Here is a 15,120-nt window from a genome sequence, read left to right on the forward strand (position 1 = left end):
AGTTTCTGGGTCACTCTTAGTTTTGGTTAGTAATAATGACAGAGGGAGAAGGAGATAGAACTATCATTCAATAGTAGATGTAATTCTGCAGCAAGGTGTCAGTTTATTACGATGTTAGGAAGTTATTTTTTATATATTCTGAATGTCATCTTATTTTGGTCAGGCATTCAGCTCCTGATGCTAAGCTTTTAAACTTTTGTGTCAGCATATTGAAGTACAAAGAATAGTCCAATATATGATGGATATTTTTAAACAAAAGAAATGTGTGAGTCATTCCTTAGCAAAAATAACACAAAATTGAAGTGTAACTGAAGTTTAACTTATGTTGCATATACATAAGCCCCAGAAGTGACAAAGAAAAATCCTGAAGTTATGTATAAACAAAGGTTTACTTTATCAGCCTTTGTTTTCTCCTATATCCTCGTTTTTCTCTCACTTGCCAGTTCAGCTTACAAAACCCTTGGGAAGCAAAGATGACTCGGAAGTATTTAGCAGGCTTCTGGGCTTTGAGCAGGACATTTGAGCAAATTATGAACAAATGAAGGATGGATTTTGGATGGCTGGGCTGCTATTTTTTGTACCTCCATGCTGGGGAGAAGCTGTTCTCTTCAATATGATATGTTCTACTTTCTCACAAAGGTTAGAGGTTCACATCCTATAACTAAATGGCTTGTTTTGGCCAAGCTACATGCACTCTCTGACCCCTTTTGTCCCATCCTTTCGTAAGATATAGAGAGCCAGGACTAAGGAATGGATATTGTCTCCTGTTATGTCTATAGTCAATCAGCAAAACCTCAAGTTTTTTTCCTCAGGGAATTAGTCTTTCTTGTTTTCAGCTGAACTGGTCTGATAGCTTCAACCTGCAACAAGCAAATGCTTTTAACTTCTTAATATAAGCCTTTAAAATCCTATTGCTTTTAGCTTGTGCGTGCTTTCCTAAAGCTGCCAAGAAAAGTCTACCAAGCTTCACTACGCTTCTGGCCTAATAGCAAGTGTTCCTTCTGATCGCATACGGGCAGTCCTGTTGGTCCCTTGGTGTTTTTTTTTTTTTTTTTTTTAAAAAAAAAAGCTTTCCCTGCAATAGTTGAAGGAAGGACAGACTAAATGAGAGAAAGAGGCTTTAGAGAAATTCAGGAAAGGTTAAATCGGTTACAAGCTAGAGACAATCAGCTGGCTGGGGTAAGGAGCACTGGGCCAGTGAAAGTGTAGACAGACTGAGGAAGCAGAGCTGGGTCAGCTGCAGTCTCTGCTCTGCAGCTTAATTCCTCTCCCCCCACTTCTATTCAGGCTGGTGACTTGTAGCATCCTCTTAAAATTATCCATGGCTGGTTTGGGTTGGGGAGGTACAGAGCACACTTGTAATATAGAAAACTGTTTTTAGGTCTGAGTAATCTTAAAGCAAAAACTATGTGTAAGAATTCATTCTTCTCTTCGTTAGGTTGATCTGGACAGGGGCTAACATCACTTCCCCCGATGTGTTTCCTGGCAGATTCAGAGAATTTTGTCACACTTACCCTATCTCTAACCATGTCAAAGCTGCTTTGAGAACAACTGTAAAGGAAATCCATGATTGTGCTAGTTCTCTCCCCCACAGTTTAAACTTTTAGCACTATTTCGTTAGAATGAAGCCTTTCTATGACCTCTGTTTAACAACTTTTCCAAGTACTAACTGTTGAGTAAAGAAATTGTTTCCATCTTTTCAAATTACAGGAAACTTTTTTTACTCTTATCAATAGTGGTGTGTGATGTTAGTGATGTGTTTTTTGAAAGTCTAGAATGAGTCACTGTGAAGTCACTGAAAGGACACTAGTTACCACATTTACCCTTCTGAATAAACTTCATTTACATTTTTAATGCAGTGTCTTTTGCCACAGAGTAAGTATTTAAGAGCCTCTCCTGAAAAGAGGCTGAGACAGATTATTACCAAGTAAATAATTCTAAGTCAGAAGAGATCAAACTAAGTGTGCTAGGGAAATGTCCTACTCTCTAGACCTTTTTAGTAAAGCTGATAGACTGTTATCTGAGGAACAGCAACCATCTGGTGTGCCTGGATTTTGGCTGCCTATAAAACCATTGGTTTTGTTTTTCTGTCTTTAAGTTCACAGTTATTGAAGTGAAGACCACCCTAGATGCTTTCTTATTATTTAAAATGGCCTACTTACTTGTTGACGTGTATTTCTTTTCCTACTCTGATGTGATCATCAAGAGTGTGTTAGAAAACTTTGCTTGTGCTCCTCTTGGGATGAAACACCTGCAACTGAAATTTGATTACGTGGACCTTCTGTATCTTGCACTTAGACCTTTCTTGGTCGAGCAGCAAAAGCAGGCTTAAGGCCTCCAGTGTGTCCCAGGTGGTTTCCAGTGATTGATTGATTTATTTAATATTTAAACTTTGTTTTATCATTACTACTATACTTGATTTTTGGGGGGTACTATACAATAATGGTTTCAGGTATTTAAGATCAGCATTCTTTCAAGCAGTCTGTCCCTGCACTCTTGTGTTGCCAGCTGTGCATCCTGGGCCTATGCTGATTGAGTTTGGAAGGTCTCCGCATGCTCAGTAGTGCTCAGTAGTTCTCAATAGGCATCAGGTGTGTTTCTTGAGACTAGCTGCTGCTTCTTTTGAAGGTACAGAAAAGCTTTTTTTCTCTTAGAAAGCCAGACAAAGGAGGATTTAAGTACGATACTACAACCATGAATCTCAACTGATACTTTTTGGTGGGCAGAATTTTTCCTCATTCTAAGCAGCAAATTTTTGGGGAACGGATTTTTTTCTTCTCAGGAGCTCTCAGTGTAGTTCTTAGTATGCATGCAAGTACAGCAACTCTAGTACTTGAGCAGGATGAGAGAGGTGAGAGCTTCCAAAACTGAAGGGGCCTAAGTGAGTTCTGGTTTAGCAGCTGCTTTTTTGATCTGTAGGGCTCATTTCCTGCTTCACTGCCCGTGCTACTCCCTCTCTATACACAACCTCTGAGGCAGGAGCTTGGATTGTGTGTTGGCTGCTTACGCTGTTACAAGTGCCTTTTCCTTGAGCAGAGGTGATACCTGGCCAGTAGGGTGTTTGTTTCCCTGATACAGGGTTTTCTATCCCTGTTAGTGCAGGTGGAGCTGGTCTGTTGGAAGAGACGATACGACTGGGGGGAGTTATTAGTCTTCAAAAGCAGCGAAATCAAGATGATGGATCTTTAATTATATAGTAATACCAACTGGCATTACTTTTTGAAAAACCCTTCTGGGAAGAGAAGGTAGGCACTGCAGTGGTGCCAATACGCAGGAGCACTACCCCAGGGAAATGGATGTAGAGATTCATTCACATATGACGGCGGGTTTTTTTAAACAAAATCCCTAGATTCCAGAATTGGCTAGCTTTCATTATTTTGCTATTCTGATAATACTCACACTTTGCTTATTGATGTTACCTGCCTTTTTCACTGTATATTCATTTTAAACTTAATGGCTATTATTTGCCTAGAGACCAGCTATTCTTCTTTGTGTCGTGACCTCCCCAAATACCACAGATTTTCTGTAATAGTCCTCCCCCTCAAAAAAACAAACCAACAGCCCACATCCTATGTGTATAATCTTAGATGTTTAAAAAAACCCATGGAGAGAGATTACTAATTGCTTATGCTATTTCCTTTTGAAAGGTGTGATGTTCATACCTTAATGACTTTTAAATTGTAAGTGGAGTCTTAACATTCACTTTTGAACCAGTACAGTTGAACTGTTTTCTTCAGAAGTACAAAACTACTCAAACACAGTAGTACAAAACTATTCAAGCACAGCATAAAACCAATAGAGTGAAATGCCCAGTTCCTACTGAAGTAAATGCTACAATAGGAAGCATTCAATTAAATTAACTCAGGCTACATGAAAGCAATTTAATTTTTCTTATGTCAGTGGGGCTGCCTAGTAATTTATGGTGCAGCCTCACCTTGAATACTGTGTGTAGTTCTGGGCCCCACAGTTCAAGAAGGATGTGAAGGTCCTTGAATGCATCCAGAGGAGGGCAACAAAGCTGGTGAAAGGGCTGGAAGGGAAGTCCTATAAGGAGCAGTTAAAGACTTTGGGCCTGTCTAGTTTGGAGAAAAGGAGGCTGAGGGGTGACCTCATCACTTTTCTTACAGCTTCCTGAGGAGGGGAAGTGGAGAGGAAGGTGCTGATCTCTTCTCCCTGGTATCCAGTGATAGGACACGTGGGAATGGTTCAAAGCTGCGCCAGGGGACGTTTAGGCTGGACATTAGGAAGCATTTCTTTGCCGAGAGGGTGGTCAAACACTGGAACAGGCTTCCTAGAGAGGCGGTTGATGCCCCAAGCCTGTCAGTATTTGAGGCATTTGGACAATGCCCTTAACATGCTTTAACTTGGTCAGCCCTGAAGTGATCAGGCAGTTGGACTAGATGATCGTTGTATGTCCTTTCTAACTGAAATAGTCCATTCTAATTTAATGGAAACAGAAACCCTTAGATTTTAGGTATTTTAAAAAACTGAAAGTTAAAGCCAGATTCAGAATATAGAAGGGCCTTGAGCAGGGCAGTCAGCTCCCTTTTTTCCTTGGTGGTTTTACAGAAGACGGGTTTTATGTCCTTTGCCCTTGAACACCCTTACCATTTAAGAGAGTTGACATTAATTTGTTTTAGCTGTGAAAGACTTGCCAAATCAATCCATCCTAAAAGCATGTATTTTCCAGCACATCTGCATGGCTCAGCACTTGAAGCAAGAAGCTAGCAATAATAATAATAAATAATAATAGGATTGACAAGAAAAGGATATCAAGAATGTCCTGAATGTGGGCTCCAGCCTCCCTGGCTACTGGGGTTGGACCACGGAGAGTGCAGGCTTCTGTCTTTTGGGCAAGTAGCCCTCTATTCCCTAACTCAAGTTCTCCTTTGATCTCAGTAGTTGAGCTTCCATCTGCCATAGCTGGTTCTTAGGCTGAGGTGGCTGAGGCCAGACAGGACTTAATCCAGACAAGACTGATTTCTTCCTGCCTGAGCCTAGAAACCTTTTCAACATATACTGTTGGACCCTTAGGAGGAGAAATGAATTAATCTGTTCTTTAGAGGGTTATGATACCTGGATGTAAGATGAAGGATGGCAGCAGTAGAACAGGAAGAATGGAAAACATGCATCTCCAGAGAAGCAAATGAATGATAGAGGGCTAGTAGTTATTTCTGGAAGATTATTATCTTCAGTTGTCCTGCAGTGCATCAACTAACTAAATAAATGCAACAGCCGTATCCTGCAGATAGTGGGCTGAAGATGAAATCTGCAAGAATCCATCAGTGTTATTGTCTAAGGTCCTTACCTTTGTTTCAGTTCCATTCAGTACTTCTTGTATCTTCACTTTTCAGTTTGTCCCACTTTCATGTCACTTGCAACCTAGCTAATTCCCTGACCCTCTATTTCTTGGCCAAGTTTAATTCAGATTCTGAACTCAGAACCAATGGTAACTCTGATGTTAATCTCAGTTGCCTCATGACTAGATCAGTGTCAACAGTTAGAAATTGTATGTATGTAATATGGTATTATATTTGAAACCAAAAAATCCAAACTGAAGCTGCTCAAGCCTTCTTAATTAAGCTACTAAATGAAACATGAACATAAAATCCTTTGTGCATTTTCCATGTGTGTTGATAAATGTTTGGAGCATGAGTGTGCTTGCTGTCGCTGGGGCTTTCACCAATCACAGTGGCATATAGCTGTGCTTTGGCACTAATCTAATGTCGTCTAGAATTATGATGTACAAGTGGGAATCTAACCTGCATGGGGGCAGAATATAGGCTTTGTTTTGCAGTGGTGGAGGTTTTCACTATCTCAAGATGCACATGCACTGACAACACTCCTTAAAAGAGACTCTAGGATGATATTAAGATCACTTGATAAAAGCAGTAAGAAATAGGTTTTTATGATGATCAGGAAGTTATAGATAACGTGTCGTATAATCTAGGGTAGGTTGAGAAGCAAATCTAGAACGACAGAATTTTTGGGAGAAAGTATTTGTCTTTGACAGATACCAACAGATAGTAGAGAAAGCTGTTAATACTGCTTTCTGTCATGTTAAAAGGAACTGCCACGTTGAAGTTTTTCCTGCCAACAATTTTTCTTTTTGACTTCTGTCAAGCTGCCCTAATGAAAAACTAGTGTTAAAGAGTATTACTACCAAATTTAAGTTGTTCACATTAAAATTTGCCTTTGATTAAAAAATGCTCATCAGAAGCTGGAAATTGCTAGAAAGTAATCTGAACTTAATGCAAATATGAAATGTGGCTGGAAAGTGAAACAATTTTGCAGATCATAGTAATATTTTGTACTTGTATGAAAATAAATATATGTATTGATGGAAATAACAATCTCTTCTCACAGTTTTAAAGAACGTTGGGTAACTTAAAGATCATAATCTGACAGATAAAACTACTTTTTATAAAATAAATGTTTTGGTTCATTTGAAATATGTAAACTTTCAGCTGTCTACTTATTATTTATTCTCTAAATCAAATGATTTTTGGTAAGAATTAAAAAATACTTTAATGCTATAGTGTCTGACCCCTGCATGTTTTCCAGTCGTTTCCTACTGCACCTGCATGAGTGTCTTTTAAATAACTAAATTAATGGCATGATCAACTTAGCTTATTAAAAAAAAAAAGTAGAATATGTCTTTGCTGTTGCTCAGAGAGATGAACAGCAGCTATGAAGAAGACTCTGATACCTTGTCCTAAAATTTCTCCTACATCATCCTTCCAATTTACCCACTGTAGACAGACTTTGTAACTTATAGAACATGGGCTTATTTAGTTAGCTAGAAATACCTTATTTCTGTTGCAGCCAGTTAAAAGGATCAGCTTCTGACCTCTAGTGTCTTGAATGTTGCAAGAGGAGGTTACAGCATGATTTTTCTTTGAAAAGTATGTTTGTAGAAAATGACATTGCAGGGTTCCTTTTTTGTTCTGAATGCATTTTTGTGAATTGTCAGCTGTACAAAATCTGTAAGTTCTGAAAGGAAAACTTAAACTTTTTTGCCCTTCACTAATAATGAGGATCTTGCAAGCCAGGCTTACACCCTACATTCAGCTCCGATTGACTGGAGCTAGAGTCAGTTCTTCCATGAGCAAATTTACATGTCAGATTATTCTGTGACATCTGCGTTAACTTTACGGTGTTATTTATGTAATAAGAAGTAACGATAAAAACACCTAAATATAATGAAAGTGTATCACTCCCAATATGGTATACTTTATATGGTATACACTAACAGCTTTTAGCTATTCATGCCGTGCCAAACTTTAAGCTAGTAAATGTTATTGTTTCTGCTGTTAGTTTATACTGACTTAACTTGGGAATGCCGGTTTCATGTCCTCTTGTGCATTCAGTTTGAATGTAAGCTCAGCTATTTATTACACTTTCATTTTAAAAGGGCTATAGCACCTATCTTCTATTTATGGTAAAACCTTGCTTTAGTCTTGCTTTTTGATACTATAGTGTATGATTTACATAGTAATTTGGAGTCCATAGAACAAGAGGTTTAAATGGAAAAGTCAGGGTTTCAAACAGAGGGAAAGGATTTAGAAAGCATTTCTCCCATATATTCCTGCTACCACAAGAGATCAGGTCATTCTCATTGTCTGGAATCTTAGTTTCTGACAGCAATGAAGCTTTTTCTGTATACAGATGTAAACAGTGTTATTTCTGGTCTGCAGGTTGTGTTGCTTCTGCTTTGGTTTCTCCAATACCAATGGTCGTCCTTGTAAAGAGAGATGATGGGTTTGTGGGGTTTTTTTTAAACCTATTTAGGACAGGAACAATTCTTAATGTTGTTAATATTAATCTTTTTTTTGTGAATTTGAGCCATAGGTTGCCTTGGAAACTGGGTTCGATATGGAATTATGCATTAAAGGATCTTGTGCCTCCATGTTGCAGATTCTGTGAATTAATAGTGAATATGACAAAGTTGTTTTTCAAGTAATATTGTAATGCATACCTTGCTGCAAGAAAAACAAAGTCTGAAATTAGAAAAATTGCTTTGAGATTGTCAACACTGACAGAGCTCAAGGTTCTTCTCTTCATGCAGCAAAAGGGTTTGGAAGGTGGTATATTGTCCCTCCTCCCTTCTCCCCCAGGACAGAACATGTACCAGGTGTTGATATTTCAGAGGGATGTTTTAAAAGAACCTCTACATTAAAGCTTTTTGCCTTGTATTTTGAAGAACAGTGACACCTTTCATTCTAAAACGTATTTAAATTCTGTTTGCAAATGACTTTGAACTTGCCTGTTGTTGAAATTAACTGTTTGCTTACTTCAAGTATATTTAAAACTTCAGCAAAATGAGCTACAGGTAGAAAAAACAGATATTCCCATTCTATTTGTATTTCTGTACTATATTGGTTGTATGTGACTTACAGTCAAGGTAAAGGTTTATATAAAATCAAGGTGCTTCTGTCCTCTAAAGCTGGTGGCTGCTTCAGAAATTACTCAGCTGGGGAAAAAAAAAACCAAACAACGCTGCTCTTGACTTACTAGTAGCAAACTGAAGACATGGGCCGCCTTCTCTACCAAGGCTAGTTATTTGTCTCAGATCTGCCAAGTTTGGTTCAGTAACGTTAGGATTCCCTTTAGAGACAAGCTGAAAGTTAGCGTTGCAGGCATTCAAGTGCAGATGATGCCTTCTTGAGCATCTTGAAACTTAGGAGCTGCATTTGGTTGACAAATGAGGGAAATCGCACGTTCCTCTTCATCTCTGGCTTTTTTCACTTGCCAGTTTTTCTCTGTACCTCTCACAGTATTGGTGTTAGGGGACATACCTCTCTTCACTTATGCTCTCTGGAACTCCTTTATGATAAATACCACAATATTTTATATGTTACAACTGGTTTTTTAGGGAAGAAAAAAGCTTGTCATATGTAGTGTTTCCCAGTGCGTGTCCTATAATGCAAGGAAAGAACATGTTTTGTTTACTTGTCACTTGGAGACAAAGGGGAATTCCTTGTTACTAAGTGAAAACTATACATTAGTGAAAATAATGTATGCTAAGATATGTTCGATATACTGATACTATTCTGTAGGGATGCTTTACTAAATTGCATATGCAACCTCATGTACACTGGCTGTGAATTCCCCCTGTGAAGCTTTTGTTAATTCTTCATGCTCCTCCATAGAATCCTGCCTGTACTATGGTTGGTATTGAGAGGGTCAACTTGGTTTGAGCTACTGACACCCCTAGATACCTGCTGTAACTTCAACCAGATGACAAATGCTGGATGGTGTCTGTGAATAGCTTCTGTTCATGACAAAAATATGCAGACAGTTAAAAAAAATTTTTAATATAGTATATCCGTGAAGAATTTGAATAAGGTTCTTTTTTTAACCAAAACAGAAAGAAGAAGGAAAAATTCAAGGACAGCTTAATAAATCTGATTCTAACCAGTACATCAGAGAATTGAAAGATCAGATAGCTGAGCTGCATCATGAGGTAAGTGATAAAATACTACTGTCTCTGGTCACTCGCACCTTTTGTCCTATCTTTCATTTGTAGCAGGTTTTGCTTATCTAATAGTTATTACAGCTTCAGTAGCTGATTTTGCGTTATTTTAAATGAATGCAATAAAACTAACTCTTATACATGAGTCTTGCCCTTTGCTTAGTTACATGATTTGACATTAAATGAGATCAGCATTTATGTTCCATCTTGGTTTTTTCCTTCATTTCACGAGTTGATCATATTTCACTGTGTTGCATTTACTGCATTTGGAGCTGTGTGTATGAAAATAAGCCCCTTTATGTCTTTATTTGCTACAACTTTTAAGGCTAATTTAGTTAGAAGCTAATCTGCATTGTGCAAGTAGACGAGTCCATGTGTAGATTTTTTTTTGGTTCTTGCTGTTGTGAGGATGAATTTTACATGGTAGTATACTGAGATTGCTTAAAGAGAAAAAGGATGCTTGCTTAATATCAGTTAACAGATTTTTAAGTTTTAAACTGCCAAAACCTTCCACCTATGAAATTTCTGTCGTCAAACTTCCTTGCTCTAATAGTTGTAGTAACTTTCTGTTAGTTAAAAAGATCAGAAGGTCCTGAAACCAAAATGGCTTATGTAACTACTGTGCTCACTGGCTCATTTCAGTTCATTCTGCACTGTGAAGAAATGTCTTTTCCTAATACTACACTGTGTGCAAAATGCCCAGTCATCTTTGCATTGTAGTCTGCTTCTGTTTCCATACGCTTTCTAATACACAGCTCTGCTAGTGTTGCTTAAAACCATAGTATTGTAGAGCAATACAACCTAATTGTTTGTTGCCTTTTTGCTTTTGTTAAATAAACACATCCTTTATTTAAATGTAGGTAGTGTTTTCATAACAGTCTTAGTGGATTCAACCTTTTAGGACCAATCCCTTGAGAGTTATAACATAGTGGAGGATCTTGGAATGCTGTCTATGCTATAGATTGAGGGTAGTTTCTAGGGCCATCAGTCCAGCACCTTTACCAATCATTAAGCTCACTTAAAAACAAATTTAAAAATCAATAACCTGGCATTTTCCATTAAAGGACTATAACTAGCTTGCTTTGTTCCATATGAGAAAGTGTGTTGCTTGTAGAATTCCCAGAAAGCCAGGTGTTTTGCATATTTTGCGTTATGAATAAATAAGGCACTGTACTGACTTTTTCCTCTGCTCAGTGTAGGTTTAAAATTGTTGCATAATTTTCTCTATACAAGCATTTGTCACATGCCTGGCTGAGCAACTCAATTGTCATGAAGGCATACAATTGTGTACGTCTTTAATGTGTATAAGTTTATGTGAACAGGTTGGAATGAAGTTGAGGTTCATCAGCTCACGGAACAAGGATAATTCTGCGTAATACCAGTGATTCCTAAACAGTTAAGTCTAGACAAATCCTTATTAGCGTTTTAATTTAATTGAAAGAAAATATCAGCTAGGGAGAATATGAATTTCAACAATAGTAGAGTTTGAGTAATTCCATGTAGAAGAGCACTCCTCTTCCAGGTGTGTGCTTTGTTGTGGCTTAATTTTTAATTTCCAAACTAGGTAAATGCTATAGGAACAAAGTATCTCATTCTAGGATAGACAGAAACAGTAGGAAGAAACTCTGTATGTAGTAGCCAAGTTCTACCTTGGCAGCATTTCTGAACGCTTCCTTACACAGAGTTTCTTAAAGCCTGGAAGTCCTTGTTTACTAATGACTTTTTTCCCTTACTATTACATATCTATTTGTCTAGTTTTTAAATAAAAACTTTGGAGGGAAAGTAATACTTCATGCACAATCCTTTATTTTGAGCATAACCCACTGGGCTGATTTTGAGATAATGTAAGGTTAAGTCTGAAATGTATGTAGTATTTATAGGTAAATTGGTGCTAATAAGTAATAATTAAGTCTTGGATTAACATAGCTGCTTAGTAAAGAACTTGCTTGCAGTGTTTCCTGAAACAGCAAAATCTGAATAAAATGGCAATAGAAAGAGGCAAAAATGTTTGCCCTCAACTGCTAAATGTTAGGATTAGTGTAATTTAGTCAATACCAATTAAATAAACCAACTTTTTTACATCTGCACTGAAGCGTCTTCATGTGTAGATCCGCTAATGACCATGCTCTTTGCTTTTTGGCTAGCTGCTTTTTGATTCTACTTCTGCAAAAGCTAAAAGAAACGTTACAAATTTGCAAATTCATCTTCCTGAAGATAGGGTGATGGTGTATGTGACATGCTGACCACAACCTCCCAACTGGTTAACATGTAAAAGGCACTGGTAAAGGAACAGTTCTTGGTGACTGCATGGCTACCATCTAATATATTGTAATTGTGGAACTTTAAACTGGACATAAATTAATGCAAAAGTTATAGTTTAAGGGGTGGGATGGGTGTGTCTGAAACAAGATTAAATGTCTTGGCATGGCCATCAATGTTGATTCTGCTTATTGAACATTTTTTTTTCTCTGCAGTACTGCATTTTTACGGAAGTTTACATCAGAAGAATTGCAGGTTCTCCATCTGAAGGATGGAACAAAATAACAAACAGATCCTATATTGAATATAAGTAACCGCAAACTAAGTCTATATTCTGGCCTTCTGATAAACACTATTTCATGTCTTTGGCCAGCAGTCTGAATGCATGTGTTCCTCTATCAGTGGAACCTGGAGGAACTAGATACTTTAATTCTATCCTGTGATAGGATCCATCAGATGGTGATGGTACCAAGATGTGGCAGCAGCACGATCCATCCTAATCAGAGTTCCAGTGAAAGGTCTACTTGTTCCATCAGTGTTTGCAAGCCAGGCTAGGAGCCAGGGACAGGGCAAACCTAGAACACCAGTGAGGAACACCAGAGAACAGCAAAGAGGGTCACTGTTGCTGCCCAGGGTCTCAAGCTGAATCCTCTCCACTAAAAGGTGGTGGTGGTGGGGGGTTTACTACAGCACAGGTGCAACAGGCTGCTGCTGTAACACCTCTTGACTTTGTAGTAAAGAAAAGTTTGACCCTCAGATTTCAGATACTTCTCTCACCTGTTCCAGTGTGGTAACCTAAATCAGATACATATCAGAACTCTGCATATAATTTCAGATTATTAATGTTATTTTTAAAAAGTTTTGTTTATACTTTTAAAAACGTCCGACCGATTGCCCTTTGTTGCAATCTGAGTCCATTGATTAATTTTGGTCTTCCTTTTCTGAGCTCAAAACTTTGCATGCATCTTAAATATGGTGTAGCTTGCAGCCTGAAGGATAAATTTCATCTGCTTTTATTACTCATCTGGGAATAGTAACGCTACAGTCAGTCTTCAAATCATATTACAAGAAGACTTGTTCGTAGTAAATATAAGTTGTGTTCCTGTTACTGCGTAAAACTGCACATACTGGAAACTGGTAGTATGGCATCCTGAACCAATTAGGCACATTGCTATTAAATGTACAAGGTAAATTACATAGAAAAAGATGATGCCTTTTTTCTTACCTTTCAAATAAGGTAAAATAACTATAAATGGAATTACTGTATTGGATTTTTGGTTTGTTCTAACAAGATACCTGCCTGCTTCCTCTTATACCTAACCAGTGGATTTCTGTAGTATGGTAAGCTGAATTGTATATTGACTACTTCGCAGTAGGTCTTAAACTTGTGTTGTAGACTTCTGCTGTATGCACACCATCTTAGATCTACTCACATGCAGCTCTTTCTTTGCACTAACTTGAGTAACCAAATATGGGTTAGAATAAAAATATTTAACACGATTTGCATTGCAACGTAAAATGTTGAATTCATACTTAAATTCCTCTGTGCGGCCATAACTTCACTCAGAGTTCACATACATGTAAATCAATTAGTATTAATTTGCAATTTTAACTTTAGTAAATATGTCAGCCATTTTTATGTTCATTCCCTAGAAAGATACTGACAGTTATCCTTCCGTCTTTTACATAACCTATCAACATTTGAAAAAACAGCTGGTGCATAATGAAAGGACACTCAGAGACTGCAGTTAGCCAATGGCTAATCCTGTGAAAAGTTGTGTATATTTAGTGTGGGATTAGTGCTACACTTCCTTTCTTCCTTATTGGCTGAGTTGCTTTATTGGGCACAAAATTGTTAGATGCTTATGCCTTATGGCTTTACTGCTGAAGGCTGAAACTAGTGTGAAAACCTGAAATATTGAGGATTGTCACAGATTCAAACAGGAAGTCATGACGTAAACTTCTTTCAGAGCTTTTAATATGTGCTAGACTTAGACACTCTGCTTGCCTCTCCAGAAATTCGTGTCCCATTGCCATTTGTTCTTTTCATTAATTGAAATCTTTCCACCCAGCATTTTCTTTCTTCCTCCATTTTCCTTCCATTCTTAAAGCTATGTCTACAGCATTCTTGACTTGTTCTAGCTGAGTAGGATTTTAACCTAAAATGCTTTTCCATTGTGCAGCCCCAACAGGCTGCAGCTTCTGCGAAGCAACTTTGTTACTCCTGTCAGTAAGTACACAAGCTTGGTTGCCCTGTCTTTGGCACAACAGAAATAAGGTCTGGTGAGCGCTGTACTCTGTCACTTGACCTTACAGTTAACGTGCTTTAACTGATGTAGCATAAATGGCATGAGTGTACAGGCACAGCAAGATTTGTACCATGGGTTACGTACTCTCAGGCTAGTACTTCATAGAAGTTGCCTTTGATTAGACACTGATATGTTAAGTGAAAGCAACTTTTGTGAAACATTTTTACTCTTCAAAAGAGTATCCCACTTCAGTAGGTAGTACAGAAGTAAAGCAGTTACTGTATGTGGAAAAGAATATGTAGAAAGTTTGGACTGTTACAGGTTTCCATTAAGTAAAGTTGAAGGTTTAAGAAAAACTGACTAAGATAAATCTTGAACTACTTGTTACTTGTTTCAACATAAATCACATACTGGGGGAAAAAAGGAGGAGGTTCTTTGTAGTTTGCCACTCTCTACTTTTAATTCAAACTGAATGGAATTAAATGATTTATAAACTGCTGAAGTTCTGCATTTCATGCACTACCCCTCTGTACATGCAGTCACTTTATATATATTACACAGCAGCTGTCTCTGCTTCCTGTTGGATGTTGCAAGGCTTGTATGTGTTACCTAGATTACAGGAGTGGTACAAAAGATTAGAATTGACATGCTTACCCACAAACTACACTGGCAGACCACAAGACACCTTTGGAGACAAAAGCAAGTGGTTTCCAGTCTTACAGACTTTGTGATTTAGGACTGAAGTGCTTAAGTTTAAATTGTATTTCAAGTGAAACTTTGTAAAGTTTGTCTTTGTCATACTGCTAGCTGATTTTTTTGTGTCTCTTGGAATGCTTTAATGAGTTTGTTTTGCTGTTAAATTTCAGTTTCTTGTTTATATTACTACAGTATTTCAAATGTAGGTTGTTTTAATTATATGACAGTTTTCATATTAAAAGCTAAATTCTGCCTAGTATGTATTCAAGTCCACAAAAGCAAGTAGCCTCTACAATTTGGGATTGTGGAGCGTTGTTCCATAAGGCTATGGTTCTACTGTGTATTGGCCATCTGCACTGGGGGACAGCTTTATGAAGGGGAGCAGCAACATACAGAAACTTAGTACTTCCTTCACTTAGCGTGCATTTTTTCCTTAGAAAG

General features: G+C 37.8%; 1 protein-coding gene across 1 annotated transcript in view; it reads left to right on the plus strand.

Annotated features, from left to right (window-relative positions):
* The window catches only part of EVI5 (ecotropic viral integration site 5), a 72,840-nt gene that overhangs the window by 39,444 nt on the left and 18,276 nt on the right, over nucleotides 1–15,120 (plus strand). Inside the window, exon 18 of the mRNA XM_009333778.1 lies at nucleotides 9,371–9,466. Within this exon, the coding sequence (XP_009332053.1) occupies nucleotides 9,371–9,466 (96 nt within the window). The remainder of the gene's footprint in view (nucleotides 1–9,370; nucleotides 9,467–15,120) is intronic.

This window comes from Pygoscelis adeliae, unplaced genomic scaffold, assembly GCF_000699105.1.
Source record: "Pygoscelis adeliae isolate BGI_AS28 unplaced genomic scaffold, ASM69910v1 Scaffold10, whole genome shotgun sequence".
Taxonomy (NCBI): Eukaryota; Metazoa; Chordata; class Aves; order Sphenisciformes; family Spheniscidae; genus Pygoscelis; species Pygoscelis adeliae.